The 22,462-nt window shown below is 40.0% G+C and overlaps 1 protein-coding gene across 1 annotated transcript in view; it reads right to left on the bottom strand.

The window, feature by feature from the left end:
- Positions 1 to 4,639: 4,639 nt before the first annotated feature.
- The window catches only part of SCP2 (sterol carrier protein 2), a 115,189-nt gene continuing 97,366 nt past the window's right edge, over positions 4,640 to 22,462 (bottom strand). The window contains exons 14-16 of the mRNA XM_045799514.2: positions 19,362 to 19,491; positions 8,644 to 8,723; positions 4,640 to 5,482 (exon numbers count right to left, since the gene is read on the bottom strand). Coding sequence (XP_045655470.1) covers positions 5,387 to 5,482; positions 8,644 to 8,723; positions 19,362 to 19,491 — 306 coding nt within the window. The 3' untranslated portion in view covers positions 4,640 to 5,386. The remainder of the gene's footprint in view (positions 5,483 to 8,643; positions 8,724 to 19,361; positions 19,492 to 22,462) is intronic.

Here is a 22,462-nt window from a genome sequence, read left to right as displayed (position 1 = left end):
AGGACCAAAACCAACATCTGATGGGCCTCAAATTTCCTATACCAGACTGCTCTAGTATTATTTTCTGAAACTGCTAGTTTCAGAAGATAAATCTATTAACCATAGGATTTAATTTCATATTTCTTTTTTCTAAGGTGACTTATATGGGGAAAACAGAAGGGGTTTACATTATATGTGATTGAAAGGGATTTTCTGTTTAAAAACAACTTCAGTGGGGGTGCCTAAGTGGTTAAGTCCATTAAGCAGCTGCCTTTGGCTCAGGTCATGATCCCAGGGTCCTGGAATCAAGTCCTGCATCCGGCTCCCTGCTCAGCGGGGAGCCTGCTTCTCCCTCTGCCTCTGCCCCTCCCCCCTGCTTGTGCTCTCTCTCTTTTGCTCTCTCTAATAGATAAAATCTTTAAAAAAAGAAAAAGAAAAAGAACTTTCATGATCATTATCTAAAACTTGAGAAGCCTTACAGATGCTTACTCTGGTAGACACTGTATTAAAACAAGACACAGAGATGAATAACAGAGTTTCTCCCCTCGAGGTGTTCACAGTCCAGTGAGACTATTAAAAAAGAATTAACAGTGTCCCTCTTTTACAGAGGAAGAAACTAAAGACTGGTGAGGTCTAAGTGCCTTGCTCTGACTTAGCTTCCCAGAGGCAGACAGGACCTGATCTGAGATTCTTGTGATCACACCTCGGTGACTCTTTCACACCCTGCCTCCACATTCACGTCCTAATCATGCTCTCTCCATTATCGTTTCTCTATAAATTCAACAAGGATTGGAGAAATCAGAGAGTCTGAATTCATCTGGACAAGTACAGCAAGAAGGCTCATGATTTTAATGCACACAGAACCCACTGGGCCACTTTGTTTTTAAAACCGTAATAAAACCATAAACTGACTTTTATTACTTGGGCTGCTTCAATCTTAAATTGAAAGACTGTTGTAAGAAGCTGCAAATATTTTCAAAGAAAGAGCAGGGTAAGTCACACTAAAGGAGAATTCTTAATGTCCTCTTTCATCATTAGGGCAACAGAAGGTCTTTGTAATAGAGAATCCATTTCTGTGACACGTTTCCTATACTCAGAAATGCCCCCTGTGAATTGTTTTTAGATTGTTATTCAACTTCTCTCATTCATTCACTTAATGACACCAAGCCAAGACTTTATGCTGGGGGGATGGAAATGGATACATGAGATGCAGTCTCTGTTCAGGGGAAACAGAAACAAGTTACTACAAAGGAATGATTAACTCCACTTGTGGCAAACAGGGACAGCTTCCTGAAAGCGAAGGCAGGAAAAGGATGAAAAGGAATTTGCCGAGTGAATTGGGGTGGGAGCAGGGAGAGAATGGTGAGGCTGGGCACAGAGAACAGCAAGATGTTGTTGTTGCAAAACGCATGGTATGCAAGATGACCTAACTTAGAACTAAAAGCATTAGCTAATGTGCTTGCTCTGTATTAATCACTTGGAAACTGAGCATATCACTACCAAATGGAACTTTTCTGTTATTATTCATAGCTCTTTACGAAACCAATTCCAATCTTTTATCTCTACTACTCCACTGAAATTGATTTTGTAAGTGATCACCAGTGACTTCCATGTTGCCAAATTTAATCCAATACACTTTCAGACATCATCCTACTTGACCTTACAAAGGACACAGATGACCATTCCCACCTTTTGACTATATATACTCTCTTAAGAAAAGTCTCTCAACCTTTCTAGCCCCTCTTCTTCATCCCCTTTGCCAGATCCTTCTCCTCTATGTGCTCTCTCAAACTGAAGTTCCTCAAGGCTTACTCCACTCCCCTCCTCACCTCCTCAGGTGACAGCAGGTTACAGACTGTGTAACCCTATAGCTTTCAATACTGCCCAGATGCCCATGACCTCCAAATATGTATCTCCAAGCTGACCTCACCTCTGAACTCGTCTTGTAAATCCAACTGCCTCTCTGACATCTCCACTTGCCAGTTGTTCGGGTATCTCCAAGTTAACAAGTTCAAAAGTAGAGCTTATTATTTCAACTGCTCTCCCTGAAATCCGCTGTCCCCTCGTCATACCAGTCATGACACCTGGAAGTCATTCTTGCCCCTACCTCTGGTCGCCAAAATCTGTCAGCTCTCCCTCTGCCGACTTTTCCACATCATCTCTGCCACCAACACCCTAGTCCAGGACACCATCTTCTTGCACCTGGACATCCACTCTTCAGCCCACTACCCCCAGTAAAGGGGTACATTCTCCACACAGCCGCCACAGTGACAGTTTAAGTCATTTCATTCCCCTGCTTACAGCCGTTCCCTCACGGTCATAGTTCTTTCACAAATATTTTAACTCTATCCTCTTCTCTGGTACCTGGTAAGATTTTGAAGTCAGGTGGGGCATGTGACTTTCTTTGATGAAATGGGAGTGAAAGTGATATGTATCACTTTGGGGCGGAAACTTTTAAGAGCCAGAAAGAGTGTACTTCACCTTTTTCTCTTCCTCTGCCTTGACGATCACAATGTTCCAGGTAATAGCTGCTCCATTAGCCTGGGTCCTAGACTTAGGATATAATGGCAAAGTGGATATGCAGCGTGAGTGAGAAATAAATGGATGTAAAGCTACAACTTCAACAGATCCCATGTGCCTTACCATAATGAACAAATTCCAATACAACTGGTTCCTACGTGCCTGCCTATGCAACCTCATCTTGGACCTGTCCTTCCAGCTCATGAGATTCCACTCACAAGGGCCCCTTCCCCACCCTTTCATGCACTGCTCTTCGCATGGTGCATTCCTCAACCTTTACACCTCAGCTTAAATATTACCCCCTCAAAGAGGTCTCCCATAACTACTTTCTCAAAGGCCCGTCACTGCGATTCTGCATCACAGCACACTGACCGTTTCCTTCACACATCACAGTCTGTAATAATTATGCATCTCTTTGGTGAACTGTCTCTCCCTCTAGGTTGTAAGCACCATGAAGGGAAGAGTGTCCAGTGCCTAGCATTGCACCTTCAATATATTACCCTGTATATGACAGGCACTTGATAAATACTTATTAAATTAGTGAATGGAAAAAGATTCCAAAAGTGGGACATAAGGAAACAATATAGACATATCACCTATCCCAGAGGCAAGAGGTGGCAGCTGTGGGAACAGTAAGGGAACTCAAATTTACTGAGTGACTATGAGGTACCTAACGCTAACTGGTGCTTTACTTATGTTCTCTTTCTAGATTCTCAATAATCCTAGGCGGTCGATATTAATATCTTCACTTTACAGATAAGGCAACTGAAACTCAACCTACTCAAGCAGCAAAATCAGTAACAGCAGCAGTTTCAGCCCAGACCTGTTAGCCTGTCCTCCAAACCAAGATGCTTCCTTCCCTAGAAATTAAAGTGCTACTAACTATATTTCATCATTTTCTAGTCTATGTATGAACTGTATATATACAAATACATTTCTACCCCAAGAACCAGTGTGTGTGTGTGTGTGTGTGTGTGTGTGTTTAGGTTCATCCTAAAGCCTATTTCATGTACCTGCTGTTATCTGGGACAAGTATAGCAGAATGATAAAGCAAAACCAAACTACGGATAAATCAGACGTTCTTTTGGAACTTTTTTCTTGAAATCTTTTTCTTAGAGTAAGAAGCTACTACAATTAGGAAGTAGGTCTGAATTCTGTTCTGAGTTCATTTTATAGAACTTGAGATTGGGGCACCTGGGTGGCTCAGTCGGTTAAGCGTCTGCCTTCGGCTCAGATCATCATCTCTGGGTCCTGGGATCAAGCCCCGGTGTCAGGCTCCCTGCTCAGTGGGGAGTCTGCTTCCTCCTCTCCCTCTGCATCTCTGCTTGAGTTTTTTTTCTCTCTCTCTCAAATGAATAAATAAAATCTTTAAAAAAGAAGAAGAAGAAAAAAAACTTGGGATCAATTTATGTTGGTTTAATATACCCTCCTTCCCCATCACCAGATGCTTTTCTGCTGGTCACAGAACATGCGAAGTGGAATGGTCGAAGGGGATCTGACCCATCGTCCTGATCTGATTAGCACAGGCTCTAAACATCTAACAAATGAACCTGGCTTTTTACTTCTGATCACCTTTGGTGAAGTAACATGTTAACAGCAGAAAGGTGGGGTCTGTATAACTCCTGAACAGTGCTGCTGGGCTCTGAGTACACTCACAGGATCATCAGAGCAGAAGGAACCTTAGAGACCATCTACTTAATCCCCTCTTTTGACAGTTTTGGCGAACAGGCCCAGCAGGCAGTTACTTGTTTGCCTAAAAGAAGCAAGACTCCTGGCTCCTAGTCAAGTGCTCTTTCCACTGCAACACACTACCTCCCTAATCAAGAACTAGTGACCATATCAGAGTAACTGGTACATAACACCTAGATAACACAGACTGTATATCCCCCAATGTTTCTCTTACTCTCTATCAGTGAGGTGACCCTGAGCAAAAAGAACATTCACAATAAACACAAAGGAGATCAGGAAGAACTATTTTAATTTTCTATTAAACATTCTTCCAAAAGCATTATTTTATCCTGTATCTTACTGAGTTATAAGAAATAACATTAGCAGCATTAGAAAAAACAGGAAGAAAGATAAATTAAATGTGGATAATTAATTAAACTAAACATATGAAAGGAAAATGAGAACAAAGGACTGAGAGCTTTACAGATACTTTGAAAACTGTGCATCTCAAAGCAAACTTTATTTGTTCAATTATTTTTAACAACAGCGTTTTATGACCAATACACTGCTTTTTTCAAGAAGGAAAGTCATTTAAAAAATATTTTTATTTTAAAAATAGGCCTGTGTTGCTGTAGATTTTTTTCCCCCAAGCTCTGATCAGATTTATTTTGATTTGGGGAAAAAATACCATTTTGATGGCATGAAATGTAAAATTTAAGTCTTTTTTAAAACATCTCAGTACAGACTTTTAAAAAACTATTAATGGAAAATAGATTAAGGACATTAAGTGCACAACACTAATTACTGGCCAGCTCCTGGTATTTGATTTCTTCCCTAGTTCCCCAGCGGAAAACTTAAGTTGAATCTTCAGCAGAATGATCTTTAATTATACTTTATAAGCAAAATGAGAGCTTTTGTTTACATAATTCTTAGATTTTGCAGTTCCTAATTTTATTCTGAAACTCAATTTCACCCCAAACCATAATTACCATATTAACTTTGTAATGCACAGCTGTATGGGATTCAGCAAGCAGTAGTACACCACCGGGCTCTGCCCACCCAGAGCTTAGCAAAAACAGGACTGGTCACACCCATTTAAAAACAAATCTCACACTATTTGCCAATGTGTCATTTCCGTCTAAGTTCTGACAATGAAATATATGGATATATATATCTATATATCTCATCTTAATTTTCAAAGGTAGGCAAAGGGAGTTCTTCACAGCTTAGCTTTGCCTGGCTGAAGCTGAAGACTTTGTAACTTCATAGCGAGACCCATGTTGCCAGTGACTTTCAATTTGCCTTGAAAGAAGGCCTGTAAGAAGAAAGAAAATTTATTACTTGGTGTTTTTTGTTTTGTGATTGCTGATATTTCTAGACGATCCAGCCCTGAGATCATTTATTTATCCAGGTTTCTTAAACTTTCTTCAAAATATGAAACTTGGCTTTCTGGAACAGATTTAGAACTAGACTCCTCAAAAGGAAGGCTTTGTAAAAAGCATGCTTTACAAAGGACAGTCACATAACACATCTTTCCCAAATATCTTCTCTTAGAAATTGAGTCTACCTTTATCTGCCTTTGTCACCGATGGTGCATTTTCCAAACAGTAGGTAAACTGAGTTCCTCCTAAATGGATTTTGTTTAAAAAAACATGTGGATGAAGAGTATGAACTGAGGGGCACCCAGCTGGCTCCATCGGTGGGGTGTGTGACTCTTGATCTCTGGATTGTGAATTCCAGCCCCATACTGGGTATAGAGATTACTTAAAAATAAAATCTTAAAAAAAAAAACAAAACAGAATACGAACTGAAATCCTCAGTTCTGCTGGGAAGAAAAGTAGTCTGCTGGGAAAAAAAGCACATGCATAACACACTTAGATACTCTTGGGATTCAATACAATGTGGATGAAATGTCACCAATTTTGTTTCCTTTTTTGGTCTACATGATAAAGGATTTATCGCTACAGAGGGAGGACAGGCAGCCTGCTGAGACTGAGGTGCTGGTGTCAATCTTTGGCTCAGGAAGAAGAATCAAACCAACCCGAAGGGCAGACCCACAATTTGTTCCATTTAACAACTGCCTGGGATTACATCACTTGATGTTTGCTAAATTTATCATGTAACAAAATCCCAGGAAAACTTTAGAGAAATAATAGCAAATTTGGGAACATAGCATGATTCCCCTGCTATGATCTCAGTCTTTTAACTCAATTTAAAAATAAGGAAGAGCTAGATGAAAAAAAAGTCTCTGGTAGTCTTAGCTTTTTAAGCAAGTATATTAAGAAGTTCGGAGCTTTGGGGCGCCTGGGTGGCACAGCGGTTAAGCGTCTGCCTTCGGCTCAGGGCGTGATCCCGGCATTCCGGGATCGAGCCCCGCATCAGGCTCCTCTGCTATGAGCCTGCTTCTTCCTCTCCCACTCCCCCTGCTTGTGTTCCCTCTCTCGCTGGCTGTCTCTATCTCTGTCGAATAAATAAATAAAATCTTAAAAAAAAAAAAAAAAGAAGTTAGGAGCTCTTCTGCCTTATCCATGGGAATGTAGAGAACTCTGCTTTTTCTACACCTTCTGGTAAGGGTGACTAATTCCTTTTTTTTTTCCCCTCCTCCATCTGGACAAACTAAGTATTTCCTTTCTATATGGCCCACAGCCTTCTGTCTGATGACTTAAAGGTCAGGTGTCTCAGAACACAATATATTTAACATATGTGCTTTAAAAATATGGACCAGCAGTACCTAAAAGAGAAACTCATCATCTTTCTTTTTTTTAAACTTAAAAGAGAAAATGACTTTTTCTTTACTAATTATTATAGAGAAAACATGAGTCTCCACCCTTTAGGGAATGCAAACAGAAGGGGTCATTTTAATCTGGCCCCTAGGTGTTCTTCATGTGTGCTTTACCCTGGAGAGCACACTGCTTTGTTTCAGCTGTAGCCAAACACTGAAATTATAATTTCCAAGGCATTGAATGGTTTCCAGTCAAATCCTCTAAGCATAAGGAAAGACCATTAGCATATTAATAGAAATATCTACCATTTTTATCTTTAATTCCTTTGGGTGCTAACAGGTGTTCAAGAAAAATAAGCTGATCCTTTGCTCCCCCAAATGGGTGGTAAACAGATAAACTGAGAACGGGGGCAAAGCTGATGTGTGAAGTCTGATCACCCTGCCAAGGAAGTGCATGGAGTGCACAGTGGAACGAGGAGCAGTGGGTGGGAAGGAGGAAGACAGCCAGCTCCTATACTGGTGGCCTCTGTTTTGTCCAGATTTTTGGAGCAGGCTCTGTGGGTGGAGATGTCCGTGCCAATGGTGTATATTAAGCCGAACATCACAGATGCATGTCTCTCACTTGTCAAAGCATCAACTGAAATAGGCTTAGTTGCTCAGAGAAATCATTTTAAAAAGGAATAGTAGTGTGTGTCAGATTTAGTTGTTTTATCCAATCTTTTGGATTCCCAGGGGGCTCTAGGAATAAGACCTAAAACGGATCAGGCTGAGGCAACAGAAAAATAAGTTTACAATGCAAAGCAGCATCTCAGTTTCTTTTTGTTTTTTCTCTGGCTAATGAAAGCTCAGTGTATCAAGTCTGTTCAACATTGGGTGACTAACGAGTAGAAGAAGATCCTCGATGATTTGGAGACCAGGAAAATCCACACAAGACATCAATACACTTCAGACAAATACAATTTAATCCAGCAATTATTTAGTGAAAACCTAAAAATGTCAGGCATCGTGCTAAGTTCTGGAGACATGAGGACAAATAAGATGTGGTTTGCTCCTCTGAGACAGTCACAATCTAATGAAAAGGAAATAGGTGCATCGTGATTAATATAATGTGACAAGTGCTAAGCTTGCTTCCAGTAGATGGCCCAGAAGAGGAACTGGCTACAGTTCCCCAGCAACTTGTAAGGAGGTTTTTGGGGATAACATCTGAGCTAATTTTGAAAGAAAACGAGTTTGTCGGGGGAAGGCAGTTCAGACAAAAAGAGCATGGGCAAAGATAGGAAATGTAAAAGGTCATGCCTTTGTTCACATCGCTCCCTCCCCCTGGACTGTTCCTGCTCTCCATCTGCGCACTACTAACTTCTGGTCATTCTTAGGACTCAGCTTAAGTGTCGTTTCCTCTGTGAGGCCTTCTCTGATGGTCCGGGAAGACACGGCGCCCCCCACCGCTGTCCACAAGCTAGGCATGGCATCGTGGGTACTCAGATACACTTACTCTTTTACAGATCTGTCTCCTACCAAACTGTGAATGCCTTGTGCAGAACTCTTTCTTATTCATCTGGGTATTTCTGGCATACAAAACAGTGCCTGGCACATAGCCTGCACCACAAAAGTTTGTCATTTGTTAAGCGAACATTTTAGGGAACACTGAGTTTTGTGGGTTTGACCACTTTGCACTTTCTGGTATGAGGCTGAGATGAAACAGAATGGACTAAAAGACCCGCCTACTAGGAGGATACAAGCTCCATCGTACTTACCGACTGAGGGTTCATTTTACCCGTCATTAAAGCCAGTAAGTCCGAGTCAGCCATTGTGATTGTGCAGTCAGCCTTCTTATCTAAAACAGAGATATGTAGGAAAAGAAAGAAGAAATGGAGAGATTCAGTTTCATGTATACACTTTGGTCAAAAGCCACTGACTACAACAGATCGCTTCCAGTACTGGAGCAGTGTGGGGAAAAGGGTACCCACGTACTCTTCTATGATAGCCTGGTAAAATGTAGCATAAATTACAAGCAACCTCAATATTTAACAAGACAGAATCGATTAAATTAATTATTAGGGTGCCTGGGTGGCACAGTCACTAAGTGTCCAACTCTCGGTTTCGGCTCAGGTTGTGATCTCAGGGTCGTGAGATTAAGCCCTGTGTGGGGCTCCACATTCGGTGTGGAGTCTGCTTGAGAGTCTTTCTCCCTCTCCCTCTGCTCCTCCCGCTTGTGCTCTCTCCCTCTCTCTCTAAAATAAATAAATAACTCTGTAAAAGAAATTAATTATCATACTCATATAGCGGGATACAATGCAATCATCAGATGATGTGGACCTACACTTACTGACCTGAAAAAATGTTGTTATACTGTATCATGCACGATACTGTTATACAAGCCCGTTACAAAACAGTGAGCATGGTCCCATTTTTGCTGAAAAACAGATATTCAATTGTATCTGTATAGAAAAAACATCTATAAAGTTAGACACCACTATATTAATAATAGTTATTGTGGCGCCCAGACTCTAAGGTGACCTCTGTGATGCCTGCCTCCTGTGTTCATGCCTTTGGATGTGCCCTTGAGTGTGGCCAGGACCTGTGACTTGCTTCTAGCCAAGAGAATGTGGCAAAGGAGATGGGATATCATCCTTGTGGTTCTATTGTGTCATATAAGACTCTGTCTTGCTAGCAGACTTGCTCTCTCTCCTGCTGGCCTTGAATAAGCTAGCTGCTATGCTGTGAAGTACATATGCAAAGGGCCATGTGGCAGGGTGCTGGTCTGTAGGAGCTGAGGATAACTCTGGCGTATATGGCCAGTAAAAAAAAAAAAAAGAAAAGAAAAAAAAAAGTTATCATTCTCCACAGCTGCAGGAAATGAATTCTGTCAGCAACCTGACAAACTTGGACATGGACCCTTCCGCAGTCAAGCCTCCAGATGAGAATCCAGGCCTAGCCAACACCTTTACAGCAGCCTGTAAAACCCTATGCAGAGGACCCAGCTAAGCTCTCCTCAGCCAACTTACCTGTGGAAACTGTGAGGTAATAGATGTGTGCGTTGTTTTAAGCCACTAAGGTTGTGGTAATTTGATACATAGTAATAAAAAAAGAGTACAGTTATCTATATCGGGGTTATCAAACGTTTCCTGTAAAATATCAGACACTAAGCATTTTAGCCTCTGCCAAAAGCTACTAGGTCGCTATTACAACTACGCAACTCCGCCTCTGTGGTATAAAAGCCACCATTGACAACACGTAAACAAATGAGTGTGGCTGTGTGCTAATAAAATTTTCAAAACAGGCAGCAGACAGAGAAGGAGAGGATATTTGCAATTCATATGTCTGACAACAAACTAACTTGTATCCAGAATATATAAAAAATTCCTATCATTCAATTAGAAAAGGTTAGATAATCCAAAACAAAAACAGGCAAATAACAAAGAGACACTGTACAAAAGATCTCCAAATGGCCAAGAAAGCATACGAAGCTGTGTTCAACTTCATTACTCACCAGGGAAATGCAAATTAAAAGCATGGATGAGATACTACCACATACCTACTAGAATGAGTGGCCAAAAAAGGCAAAAAAAAGACCATACCGGGCGCTGATTAGGATGCAGAGCAACTGAAAGGGCAATACAATGCTGGAGGAACAGTAAAATGGTACAGCCACTTTAAAAATCAGTCTAGAAGTTTCTTAGAAGGCTAAACATATATATGCCATATGACTTAGCAATCCCACTTTTAGGTGTTCACCCCAAAGAAATGAAAACATAGGTCCACACAAAAAACTGTATGTGAATGTTCATAGTGGCTTTATTAAAAATGGCCGAAAGCTGGGAAAAAACCAAATGTGCATCAACTGGTGAATGGATAAACTACTCAACCACAAAAAGATCACCCCCTGCCCCAGCCTCGCAATGCCTCCACCTTCCACAAGGACTCAAAGTTCAAAGGCACTACACAGCAGTTCATTCTATTCATGAAGGGCCGTCAAAGCAAAATGACTTTTGTGTTTTTTTCATTTTAACGATTCTCTAATGTATTACAAATTTTTTCATCAGAAGTAGTGGATTCCTATAGGATTCCAAAGTCACCTGTCACCTGTTTTTGTTTTGTTCTGTTTTTTCCTTCATTTCAGCTTTGGGTGGGAGGGAGGGGCAGGTGACACCAACGATTTTTTTATTGTTGGAATCTTTTCCGATGACCAGCTGAAGATCTGTACTGAAATACAACTTGTATGCCTTTTGTGTTTTTAAAGCCTGCTTCTTGAATTTAAGCAGAGGGATAGTGTTCAAAAAGCCAGCTCATTCTGTAACATGTCTGAACAGATATATCTGCACTTTGAGGTCCCTTTCAAATGCCATTTGCTAGACCTCTCAAGTGTTTTAATTGCTATATTCAAGTGCTTCACAAGTCCAAGATGCTGGATGCCACATGGCATGGAAAACTCAAAACTCCGGGCAAAGCTTATGGGCTTTCACTGGGGGAGGGAAGGGTACAGAATTTGTGTATTAGTTTGATTTTGAAATAAGGCACCTGGGAGATGCCATTATTTTCTGTGTTTAAGTGAAGCTGCATTTTTGTCTTTTGGTTGAAATATGAAATGTACTATCTCAATATAAAACAGTAATTATTTGACCTTTGGAAAAAAATTTAAAAAGGAACAAACTACTGATGTTATATGCAACAGCATGAATGACTCTCGGTGAAAAACGCAGGTTCAAAAAACTATACTGGGGCACCTGGTTGGCTCAGTCAGTAGAGTGTGCAACTCTTGATCTCAGGGTTTTAAGTTCGAGTCCCACATTGGGTATAGAGATTACTTAAAAATAAAACCTTAAAACAAAACAAAACAAAAACTATACATCGTATCGTTCCATTTACATGACATTCTGGAAAAGGTAAAACTACAGGGACAGAAATCAGAGTAATGGTTGCCAAGGCCTGAGTGTGGGAGAAGGGGATTGACTGCAAAGGGACATGAGAACACTTTTTGGGGTGATGGAAATATTTTATCTCTTGATTTTTGGTAGTGGTTACACAAATATATGCGTTTGTCTAAATTCACAGAACTATATATCTAAAAAGGGTAGATTTTACTGTATTAAATTATACCTCAACGAACTCAACTTAAAAAAAAACAACTGACAGTACCAAGTACTATCACAAATGTGGAACAAATGAAACTCTCATGTAATGTGGAAGGTAACATAAAATAGTATATCCACGTCCAAAAACTGTTTGGCTATACTGTATGTTATAGCCTAGTATTTCTCCTGGTTATATGCCAAACAGAAATGAGTACATGAATCTACTATAAGACCTATATAATAAGAAGGTTCGTAACAGTTTTATTCATAAGGCCCCAAAATGGAAACACTAAAAAGACATATCAACCATGGAATTAGAAAATTCTGGGGCATTCACAAAGCAAAAACAAACTACTGCTACATACAACAATATTAAAGAATCTTATGATGCTGAGCAAAAGAAAAAAAAAAAACCAAACCTAAAAGAGTAAATATTGTATGAGTCCATGTAAATGAATTTCCAAAATAAATAAAATCAGTCTATGGTGACAGAATTTGGAAGAGAGGTTTCTTGTGGGAGAAGACAGTGATAGCAGGGGGCATGAGAGAGATTCTAGAGCTCTGGCAACATTCTGCAGCTTGATCTGGGAGATATATTCATCTGTGAACATTTATCAGGCTGTACACTTCAAATTTATGCCTTTTATTATAAGCTAGACTTCAATGCAAATTTTACACAAAACAAAAAAACAGGTGGTGGATTGTTGGATTTGGCCCACAGGCCATGGTTTGTCAACCCCTAACATAGATGGTGGGATTATAAGAAACTAATTTTTCTCATTTTGTTTCTCTATCTTTCTAACGTTTTCTACACTAAGTATGTATTACTTACAATACAAAATTTTAAAAATATTAATTTTTTAAGTTTATTTTATTTATTTTTTTGAGAGACAGAGTGCACGCACATAGGGTGGGGGGAGGAGCAGAGGGAGAGTGACAGGGAGCATCTTAAGCAGGCTCCGCACCCAGCACAGAGCCCATCTCCCGGGGCTCAGTCTTACGACCCTAAGATCATGACCTGAGCCGAAATCAAGAGTTGGACACTTAATGGACTGAGCCACCCAGGGGTCCCTAAAAACATTAATTTTAGTATCAAAGTATAATGAATAAAAAGACTGTACAACAAAGACTCTAAGATCTCATTGCTAGTTTAGCCATGCTCACCTTGGACAAATAAGTTTCAAGTGCAAAAGGAAAAATTCACCAAGAAAAAAATCCGTCAGCAGTCAGTGTCTTAGACAATGAATCTAACCATAGTCCTCTAATAGTTGGCTCCTCCTCAAATCAAAGTTGGCCTCTCCCTGAAACCAAGTCGCTTTCTAGCTTCCTATTCTCTTTTATTTTTCTTTACTGCACTTATGTGAAACTACCTTACTTATTTGTATATGTGTCTTCTGTATTTGTCCACTAGAATAAATACTTCACAGGGACAGGGCCCTTCTCAGTTTTGTTTGCTACTATATGCCTCGGTCCTTGAAAAGTGCCGAACACATAAAGGGCAATCAATAAATACCTGCTGAAATAAGTAGAGTTCAAAAGATTATCAAATCATGGCCCAATAGCTAATCAGATAATCCATGCCTTAATAAGAGATTAGGGGTTGCTATGGTCTGAATGTTTGTGTCCCCTGCAAAACTCCCATGTTTAAATCCTAATGCCCTATGTGATGGTATTAGTAGGTGGGGAGGTCAGGAGCGTGGACCCTAATGAATAGGATTAGTGCCTTATGAAAGAGTCTTCAAAGAGACCCTTAGCCCCTTCCACCATGTGAGTCCACAGGGAGAAGGCACCAGCTATAAACCAGCAAGAGGGCCCTCACCAAAAGTGACCCAGTTGGCACCTGGATCTTGGACTTCCAGGTTCCAGAACTGTGAGAAATAACTTTCTGTTGTTTATAAACTACTCAGTCTGTGGTATTTTGTTACAGTAGCCCAAACGGACTAAGATAGTAGTAAGTTATTAAAGCACAGCATGCCCATATTATTAAATAGTTAAAACAAGATTGAAAGCTAAAAGTTGTTATTGTATGTTTTAGAATTCAGGGACAGACCCTAGAAAAATTGAGATTCAATGGCTATTCCATCTTTCCTTCTAACAAAATTTTATTACTGGGAAAAAAATGTGTGAAGCTTTGAAAATGAATTTATAATGAATTATGGATTCATATAAATGATGGATTCATATAAATGGATTCGTATAAATGAATTATGGATTTATAGTCTAAAAAATTCAGTTCCCATGTAGATTTCTATCATCAAAGAGCAGGGAGGAAAAAAAGCTAGGAAACTGAGATCTTTGGACTTGATTTATAGTTGGGCTTGATCCTAATATTTCAAGAAAGGACTCTTAGTCATTGAAAAGTGAGTTTAGGGGCGCCTGAGTGGCTCAGTAAGTTAAGTGTCCAACTCTTGATTTCAGCTCAGGTCATGGTCTCAGGATCATGAGATTGAGCCCATACTGGGCTCCGTGCTGGGCATGGAGCCTGCTCAGGATTCTCTCTCTCTCTCTCCCTCTCCCTCTGCCTGCCCCCCCTTCTTTCTCCCCATCTCTTTAAAAAAAAAAAAGTGAGTTTAGGAAGTGAAGTCTGCTGCTGCTGTAATTATCAGCATTTATTGCTCTCATTATGCTGAGCACTTCACATCCATGAACTCATTTGATCTAACAACCCTATGAGGATTAGAGAGGGCAAACAACTTGCTTACAATCACACAGCTGAAGAAGAGGTTGAGCTAGATCTGAAAGCAGATTCTGCTGCTAAAGCCCATTACTCCCAAACTCTATGGCTTCCTATTGTTACAGGAAAGATACAACACTGAACAGATCAGTTTGTTGTTGTCGTTGTTGTCAAATAGGCTCCACGCCCGAAGCGGGGCTTGAACTCACAACCCTGAGATCAAGACCTGAGCTGAAATCAAGAGTGGGATGCTTAGGGGCGCCTGGGTGGCACAGCGGTTAAGCGTCTGCCTTCGGCTCAGGGCGTGATCCCGGCGTTCTGGGATCGAGCCCCACATCAGGCTCCTCCGCTATGAGACTGCTTCTTCCTCTCCCACTCCCCCTGCTTGTGTTCCCTCTCTCGCTGGCTGTCTCTATCTCTGTCGAATAAATAAATAAAATCTTTAAAAAAAAAAAAAAAAGAGTGGGATGCTTAACCAACTGAGCCACCCAGGTGCCCCGACAGCTCAGTTTTAATTGGGCCCTCACCAGTTCATCAGTATCTGATGAATCTAGATGCTTTCTCAGTTCCCCAAGACCTTTTGCAGAGTCTTAGACAAGTCTCACGTGTTTAAGCAAAATTAATATTTAATGTATGTACTGGGGAGGAAACAATGATTTACTGAGCACTTCCTATGCTAAAGTGCTTTACATATCTCATTTAATCCCCACAACAGCTCCATGGATAGAAATTATTCTCACCATTTTCTAGATGAGACAACTGGACTCAGGGAAGGTATACACCTAATAACTGACAGAGCTGTGGTCTGACCCCAGTTTGGTATCTCCAAACGCTATGCTCTTTCTACTGTACCTTGGGGATACGAGACGCTGAGGCCTTCTATATTATGTTGCCCACAAAGGGGCAGGGCTGAGAACTCAAGTTGATGCTGAGAGGGCAGAATAAAGGAATGAAAGATAATGTGTCATGTTCGATTAATCAAAGTTGGCTTCCTAGAGATATACTCTATGAGTTGTTTTAAAGGAGAGGAGGGAGGGGCAGAATTCATAGACAAAGAGACCTAGTCAGGAGGAAAAGATTATGGAAAATGCATAAAATCTGAAAGTCCTTAATATAACCATCTGTATAATGATTACCAAATTCTTAGACTACAAGCAAATGAAATACTTTTAAGGAAATCTTAACTTCGTCAACAATAAGTAAACCTCTCAACACTGTGTACATGCCAAAAGAACTAGCAATTCTCTTTAAAATGCTAGTTCAAACTAGGACAGGTTATTAATGCTTTAACATAGCTGATCTCTAACAAATGGGCATTTGTTGGCTGATGTAAAAGGAGCTGGCAATTTCCAGTGGTGGCTTTTACTGGGTAAGTCCATATTTCAACGCCACTCCTAGCTGCCAACAAGTGTCAGTTTCAGCAGAAATCACTTTGCTCCAGGGTAAAATGCCTTCAGGTCTGGGATGGGGCACCTAATATGGGGAGAGCTCACAGCCAGAATACATATACAGGGAGTAAGGTTTTTTGAAATTATAATAATAGCTTTCCATAAGCATATTATCTTTTATGACAAACAATAATAACAAAAAACAGGAGAAATTTTTTTTAATATCACCTTATCATCTGCCTGGGCATATCAGAATATAAACCTAAAATAACTATTTTCCAAAAGTTCTTTTTATTTTTAAAAGCTTAAATCTAGATGAAGCATTCAGTTTTTCTTCCTACACCACATTAGAGTGGCAGCTCATAAAATGCAAACTCAAGTTATTTTTCTGCCTACTCATTTTGAGGGGGGGGGAAGCAACTATATGTAATTCTGGACCTTTCCACCACAACACCATGCTGCCCTAACTACTGCCTCTTCCTTCATGAATCTCTAGTTGAATCGTTATTCAACAGCGCCACTCAACATTTTCTCCTGTCCCCAACCTCTAAATTCTATTCCAAGAGCTCTGCCAACCTCCTTTCTACATCAATACGCCCCTTATATTTATCTACCCTCTCAGAGAAAGACGTATCATCCCTCCTTGCTACTCGCTAAAGCTAACCCTCCTTCTCCCTGTGCTCCTGACATCATCCACTCCTCTAGGACCTCTCTCAATAATGTACTGGTAACAGAACTCTCCCATCTTTGACAGACTTCCTTCTCCTGCACAGCTTCCAGGTCCTATCAACTTCATCCCAAATACCCTGGTAACAACAATGTAACAACATCTTCTTTTTCTCACTGCCAACACTCAGGCTATCTTTTTTGCTCACTTAGATGGTGGCAACATCCACCCTCCCAATTGCTCTGAGTCTGGTTTTTCCCTTTCCAATTCATCAGATCTAATGCACCAGCTTCATCCTCTAAAACACAGCCCTTTCACTTTTCTACCTAAAAAGCTTTAATTGGATTGATTATATATCAAATCACTTTCAAAGTTCATAGCATGGTATTTTAAGCTTTCCGAAAAGGTGGTCCCCACACATCACATTTTTTAATTGCACCAGGCTCTCTCCAACAAGAGAAATGAAACAAAATACAACATACAAAATGTAACCTGCTGAACACTTACTAAGCATCATTCATTCATTTTGCTGTTCATTTTTAAATTATTTATTTTATTGAAGGCCTACCATGTATCAGGTACTATTATAGGCAATGGGGATGCAGCAGTGAACCTAACAGGCAAAAATCTGTCTTCATGCAGCGACAATTCAAGTGGGGGAGACAGACAATAAGGAAGTAAGTTAAAATATTACAGAGTATCTCAGATGGCAATAAGTGCTATAAAGAAAAATAAGGCAGCAAAGGACAAAAGAGAACAGGGCTGTGATTTAAAAGCATTAAGGTTGGGGCACCTGGGTGGCTCAGTCGGTTAAGCATCTGCCTTTGACTTAGGTCATGACCCCAGGGTCCTGGGATTGAGCCCCACATTGGGCTCCTCACTCAGCGAGGAGCCTGCTTCTCCCTCTCCCTCTGCCTGCTGTCCCCCGACTTGTGCTCCATCAAATAAATAAAATCTTAAAATACATAAATAGATATATAAATAGATAAATAAATAGATAGATAAAATAGATAAATAATAAATAAAATCTTAAAATACATAAATAGATATATAAATAGATAAATAAATAAATAGATAAAATAAATAAATAAATAGATAAAATAAAAGCATTAAGGTTAAGGAGGGGCTCACTGAGAAGGTGACATCTGGGCAACGATCCAAAGGAAATGAGGGAACAAGTCATGAGGATATTAAGGGAAGACAATTCCAGGCAGAGGGAATATAGCAGAAAGCCCCTCAACTGGGAACACGCCATGTTTCAGCAATGGCAAGGAGACCAGTGTGACTGGAGCAAAGTCAGGGAGAGTGCAGTAAAACAGAAAAGTGGGGCCAGATCACATAATGCCAGTATAAGAACTCTGGCTTTTACTGAGTGAGCTAAAAGCGTTTGGATGGCTTTGAGCAGAGGTGAGTCACAATCTGACTTAAGTTTCAAAATGATCACTACCCTCCCCCTAACTAACTAACTAACTAACTAAATAAATAAATAAATAAATAAAATGATCACTTGAGCTGGTGCGTGGAGAAGAACCTGCAGGGGGCAAGGTTAGAAACAGGGAGACCAGGCAAAAAAAAATGATGGAGGCTTACACCAAGGTGGTAGTAGTAGAGGAAAACAGAACTTGCTGATGGATTAGACTGTGTAGTGTGAGAAAAAGAGGAGCCAATGAGCACTTCAAGGTTTTTGGACCAAGGAACTGGTAGGACAGAGAACCAATTTATGGAGATGGGGAAGATGGTGGGAGGAATACATAATTAAAGGAGATTAGAAACAAATTAGGAGTTTCATTTTCTACATATTAGCTTCGGGATACCTATTAAGTATCCAAGTAAACTTGTCAATTAAGCAGTTGGATATACACCTTGAAGTTCAGTGGCTGAGTCCATGCTGAAGGTATCTGGGAGTCATCACTGTAGGGATGGTTTTAAAAGCATGAGACTAGAGGGGATCCTCAGGGAGTGAATGAGGATAGACCTGAGCCTTGGAGCACGGCAACATTAAGAAATTTGGAGAGGAGGACAAAACAGGAAGAGAGGCTAGGAAGGAACAGCCAGTGTGGTAAGAGGAAAGCCTAGAAGTACAATATCATGAAGGCTGAGAATGAACCACTGAATTTGGCAATATGGTGGTCACTGGTGACCTTGACAAGAATAGTTTTGAACACTGATGTGGATAAAAGATAACTGAAGTGGGTTCAAGAAAGACTGGGATGAGAGGAAGTGGGGAGACTGAGTACAGACAGGACTTTTAAGGCCACATAACCATATGCTGGAGCATGTGCTTTACAGGATACTTGAGAGATAATTCTCTTAATCCTTGCATCAACCCTATGAAATAGTTACCATTTACTATTCCCATCTATAGACCAGAAAACCGAGGCTCAGAGAAGTTAAATAATTTGTTCAAAGCCAGAATCTGTGAGTGGCAAGGCCAGGATCCCAACCCAAGTTTGTCTAATTCTAAAGCCTAAAATTAACACCTCTGTGATGGAGCTTCCAAATCTTTGGGAGGCGGTGGCTGTGACCTATTCCTATTCCCAAGGATTCACTAGTTCTCTCAACAAGGTCCTATACCTCTGAAGCCAGCCCTTTCGGAAAACACAAAGCAGATGCTCATTTCCCCTTGTGTATCTGTCAGTGCTCCTATAAATGGAGTCATCACTGCACTGACCTGAGTTCGGAAGCACGGATCCCTTGCCATTCTTCACATCTACCACCCAGGTGGCTTCTTTACCCTCAGGGCCGTTCTTCACCTTAAAGGCAAAAATACCACCGATTTTCTTCACAAACTGTTCCCCTTCCTGGAAAGGAAAAAAACAAAACAAAACGCTGGGAGTTATATTACATTTGTTTCTCGGGCTTTTTCTCTAAATTGAATGTTTAAATAGATACATGACGTGAGCAGCTGGGCCAGCAGCAGTCCCTAGGCTCCCTCAGGATCTTTTACCCAGAAAAATCTGAAAGGCAACAGGCAACAACTCCTTCATCTGCCAAATCTTTTGTTAAAAATGGCTTTCCGGATACAACTGGTGGAAGAAAAGGGAGAAAGCGGGTTGCGCGGCACTATGTTCTACTCAAGTAGTTTTCCTTTATCTCATTAATTTTTGAAAGATTCACTCTGGCCTGTATAAATGTAAGAACCCCCACTTCCTTCCCTTTTTTGCAGGCAAATTCCTTTACATGTGTTTCTGGTTTCCCACAATCAGAACTTAAGGGGTTCTGAGCAAAGTCTTTTATTCTGAGGGGGGTGAGGGGAGGTGACGACATATTTTCTGGATTAGTATAAAGAATTATACAAGTAATATACCAACCACCAATTGCTTTTGAATCTCGAGGGAATGAAACTGAAAAAGTAACCTCAGATCCGTATCTCAGTAAGTTGGTTTCCTTTCTCCCTCCCTCTTCCTTTCATCCCTACTTTTTGTTTCATTGTTCCTTACAGAAATACTTGCTGATCCAAACAATGATTGGCACCAGACATTGTTCTAGGTACTGAGGATACAGAAGTAGGAGTTAGAAGGGTAAATGATCACTATGATCACTATGACAACACTGGATAAAGAGCAGCACGGGGGACACCACAGGAGTACCGAGGAATGGCCAAGGCAGCTGTCAGGGTGCAAAATGTAAGGATTACAAGCTCACATACTTTTCTTAAAAACTAAATCAAAGACATGGTAATTCTACCGCAATTACTTTTCTTTAAAGAAACACATTTGGGGGGCACCTGCTGGCTCAGTCGATTCAGTGTCTGATTCTTGATTTCGGCTCAGGTCATGATCTCAGGGTTATGACATGTAGCCCCATGTCAGGCTCCATGTTGGGCATGGAGCCTGCTTAAGATTCTCTCTCCCTCTCCCTCTGCCTCTGTCCCTCCCGTTATGCCCTCTCTCTCTAAAATAAACAAATAAATCTTAAAAAAACAACTCATTTTCTGTGGAAAAAATAGAAAATGCTGATAAGCAAAAAGAAAATATAAATTGTTTGTAATTTTACTACTCAGAGAAAATAATATTTTGATGTCAATCCCCTCCATCTTTTTTTCTCTCCATATGTTTTCATAAATGGGATCACATTTTTTATATATTATTTTGTAATCCACTTTTCTGTCTCATATCATTATTCTCATTTCTGTGTCATTAAATATTCTTCTACATACAGTCTTTATTTGTGTAAATGTTACTATACTTCATCTAACCAATACTCTTGCTTGATATTTAGATTAATTCTTACTTCTGGCACTTCTAACAAAGCTGCAAATAACATTCTTACATTTAAATATTTTTACATAGCCTCATTTATTGAAGCTTAAATTCCTAGAACTAAACACTGCTAATTAATGAATCTGAAATCATCGTTGCTTTGAATTCCTGCTCTGCCATGTACTTCATAACTTCCAGGGCAAGTTACTAAACCTCTCTGAATCTCAGTTTTCTTCTTATCTGTGAAATGGAGATGACAGTAGCTACCATCATAGAGTTGTATAGGTATTTAAAGACCCACAAAGCACAGAGTAACTGCTCAATAAATGTTAGCATTTTGTTGTTGTTGTTATCTTACTATGGTCTGTGTGCTATTCCTTGCCAATATTATAGTTTTATAATGTACTTTGTACTTTGGTACAATAAATCCCCATTACAATTCCTCTCTTCCAAATACTCTTGAACTTGTTTTGGACATTTTTTCCCCTCTACATGTACATTATAATAATTTAGTTAGTTCTTCTCCCCCACCAAAATGCTGTTGGATTTACATGGGGTTACATAAAATCTGTTAGATCAGTTTGAGGGAGAATATCTTTACAATATTAAGTCCACCCATCCATGAATATGGTATATCTTCAAGTTTTCTTTGATGTCTACTGGCAATATTTTGTCAATTTTTTCCCACATAGGCTTTTGCACATTTCTTACCAAGTTTATCTTAGGTGTTTTATATTTTATATTGCTCTTAATATTTTTATTGCATTTCATGAGTGGGTTATTGCAAATATATAAAAAACATATTAATCTTTGAATTTTTTTTTAAAGATTTTATTTATTCGACAGAGATAGAGACAGCCAGCGAGACAAGGAACACAAGCAGGAGGAGTGGGAGAGGAAGAAGCAGGCTCATAGTGGAGGAGCCTGATGTGGGGCTCGATCCCACGACACCGGGATCACGCCCTGAGACGAAGGCAGACGCTTAACTGCTGTGCCACCCAGGCGCCCCTGAATTTTAATTTTGGAACTGGCTACCTCTTATAATTTCTAATACGTTTCATTTCCCACCTTCTTTATTTCAGCCTTACATTCCTGCAATAATTTAGACACAAGATTCTTTCTTTTGGTACCATAATATTCATTCTTTTATTTTTTTTAACTTATTTTATTTAAATTCAGTTAACATATCACTAATTAACAATTAGTTCAATTAGTTTAATCAGTTAACATATCATTAATTTCAAATGTAGAGATCAGTTATTCATCCATTAGATGTAACACCCAGTGCCCATTACATCACATGCCCTCCTTAATGCCCATCACCCAGGTACCCCATCCCCTCACCCACCGCCCCTCCAGCAACCCTCAGTTTGTTTCCTAGAGTTAAGAGTTTCTTATGGTTTGTCTAATATTCATTCTTTTAAAAAAGATTTAAGGGTTTGATATGTTTAGGCACAGTGAACTTGCATAGACTGGTATCAGATACTAACCTCTGTTTCTATATAAGCAGAGAGCCTGGCCTAAGTTCTTTCTTTTTGTTGTATTTTGTTTGTTTTAAAGTATACAATTC

The sequence above is a fragment of the Ursus americanus genome, chromosome 12 (assembly GCF_024610735.1).
Source record: "Ursus americanus isolate L20-20 chromosome 12, mUrsAme1.1.p, whole genome shotgun sequence".
Taxonomy (NCBI): Eukaryota; Metazoa; Chordata; class Mammalia; order Carnivora; family Ursidae; genus Ursus; species Ursus americanus.
The sequence above is the reverse complement of the archived record's forward strand: the minus strand, read 5'-3'. Positions and strand labels throughout refer to the sequence as shown.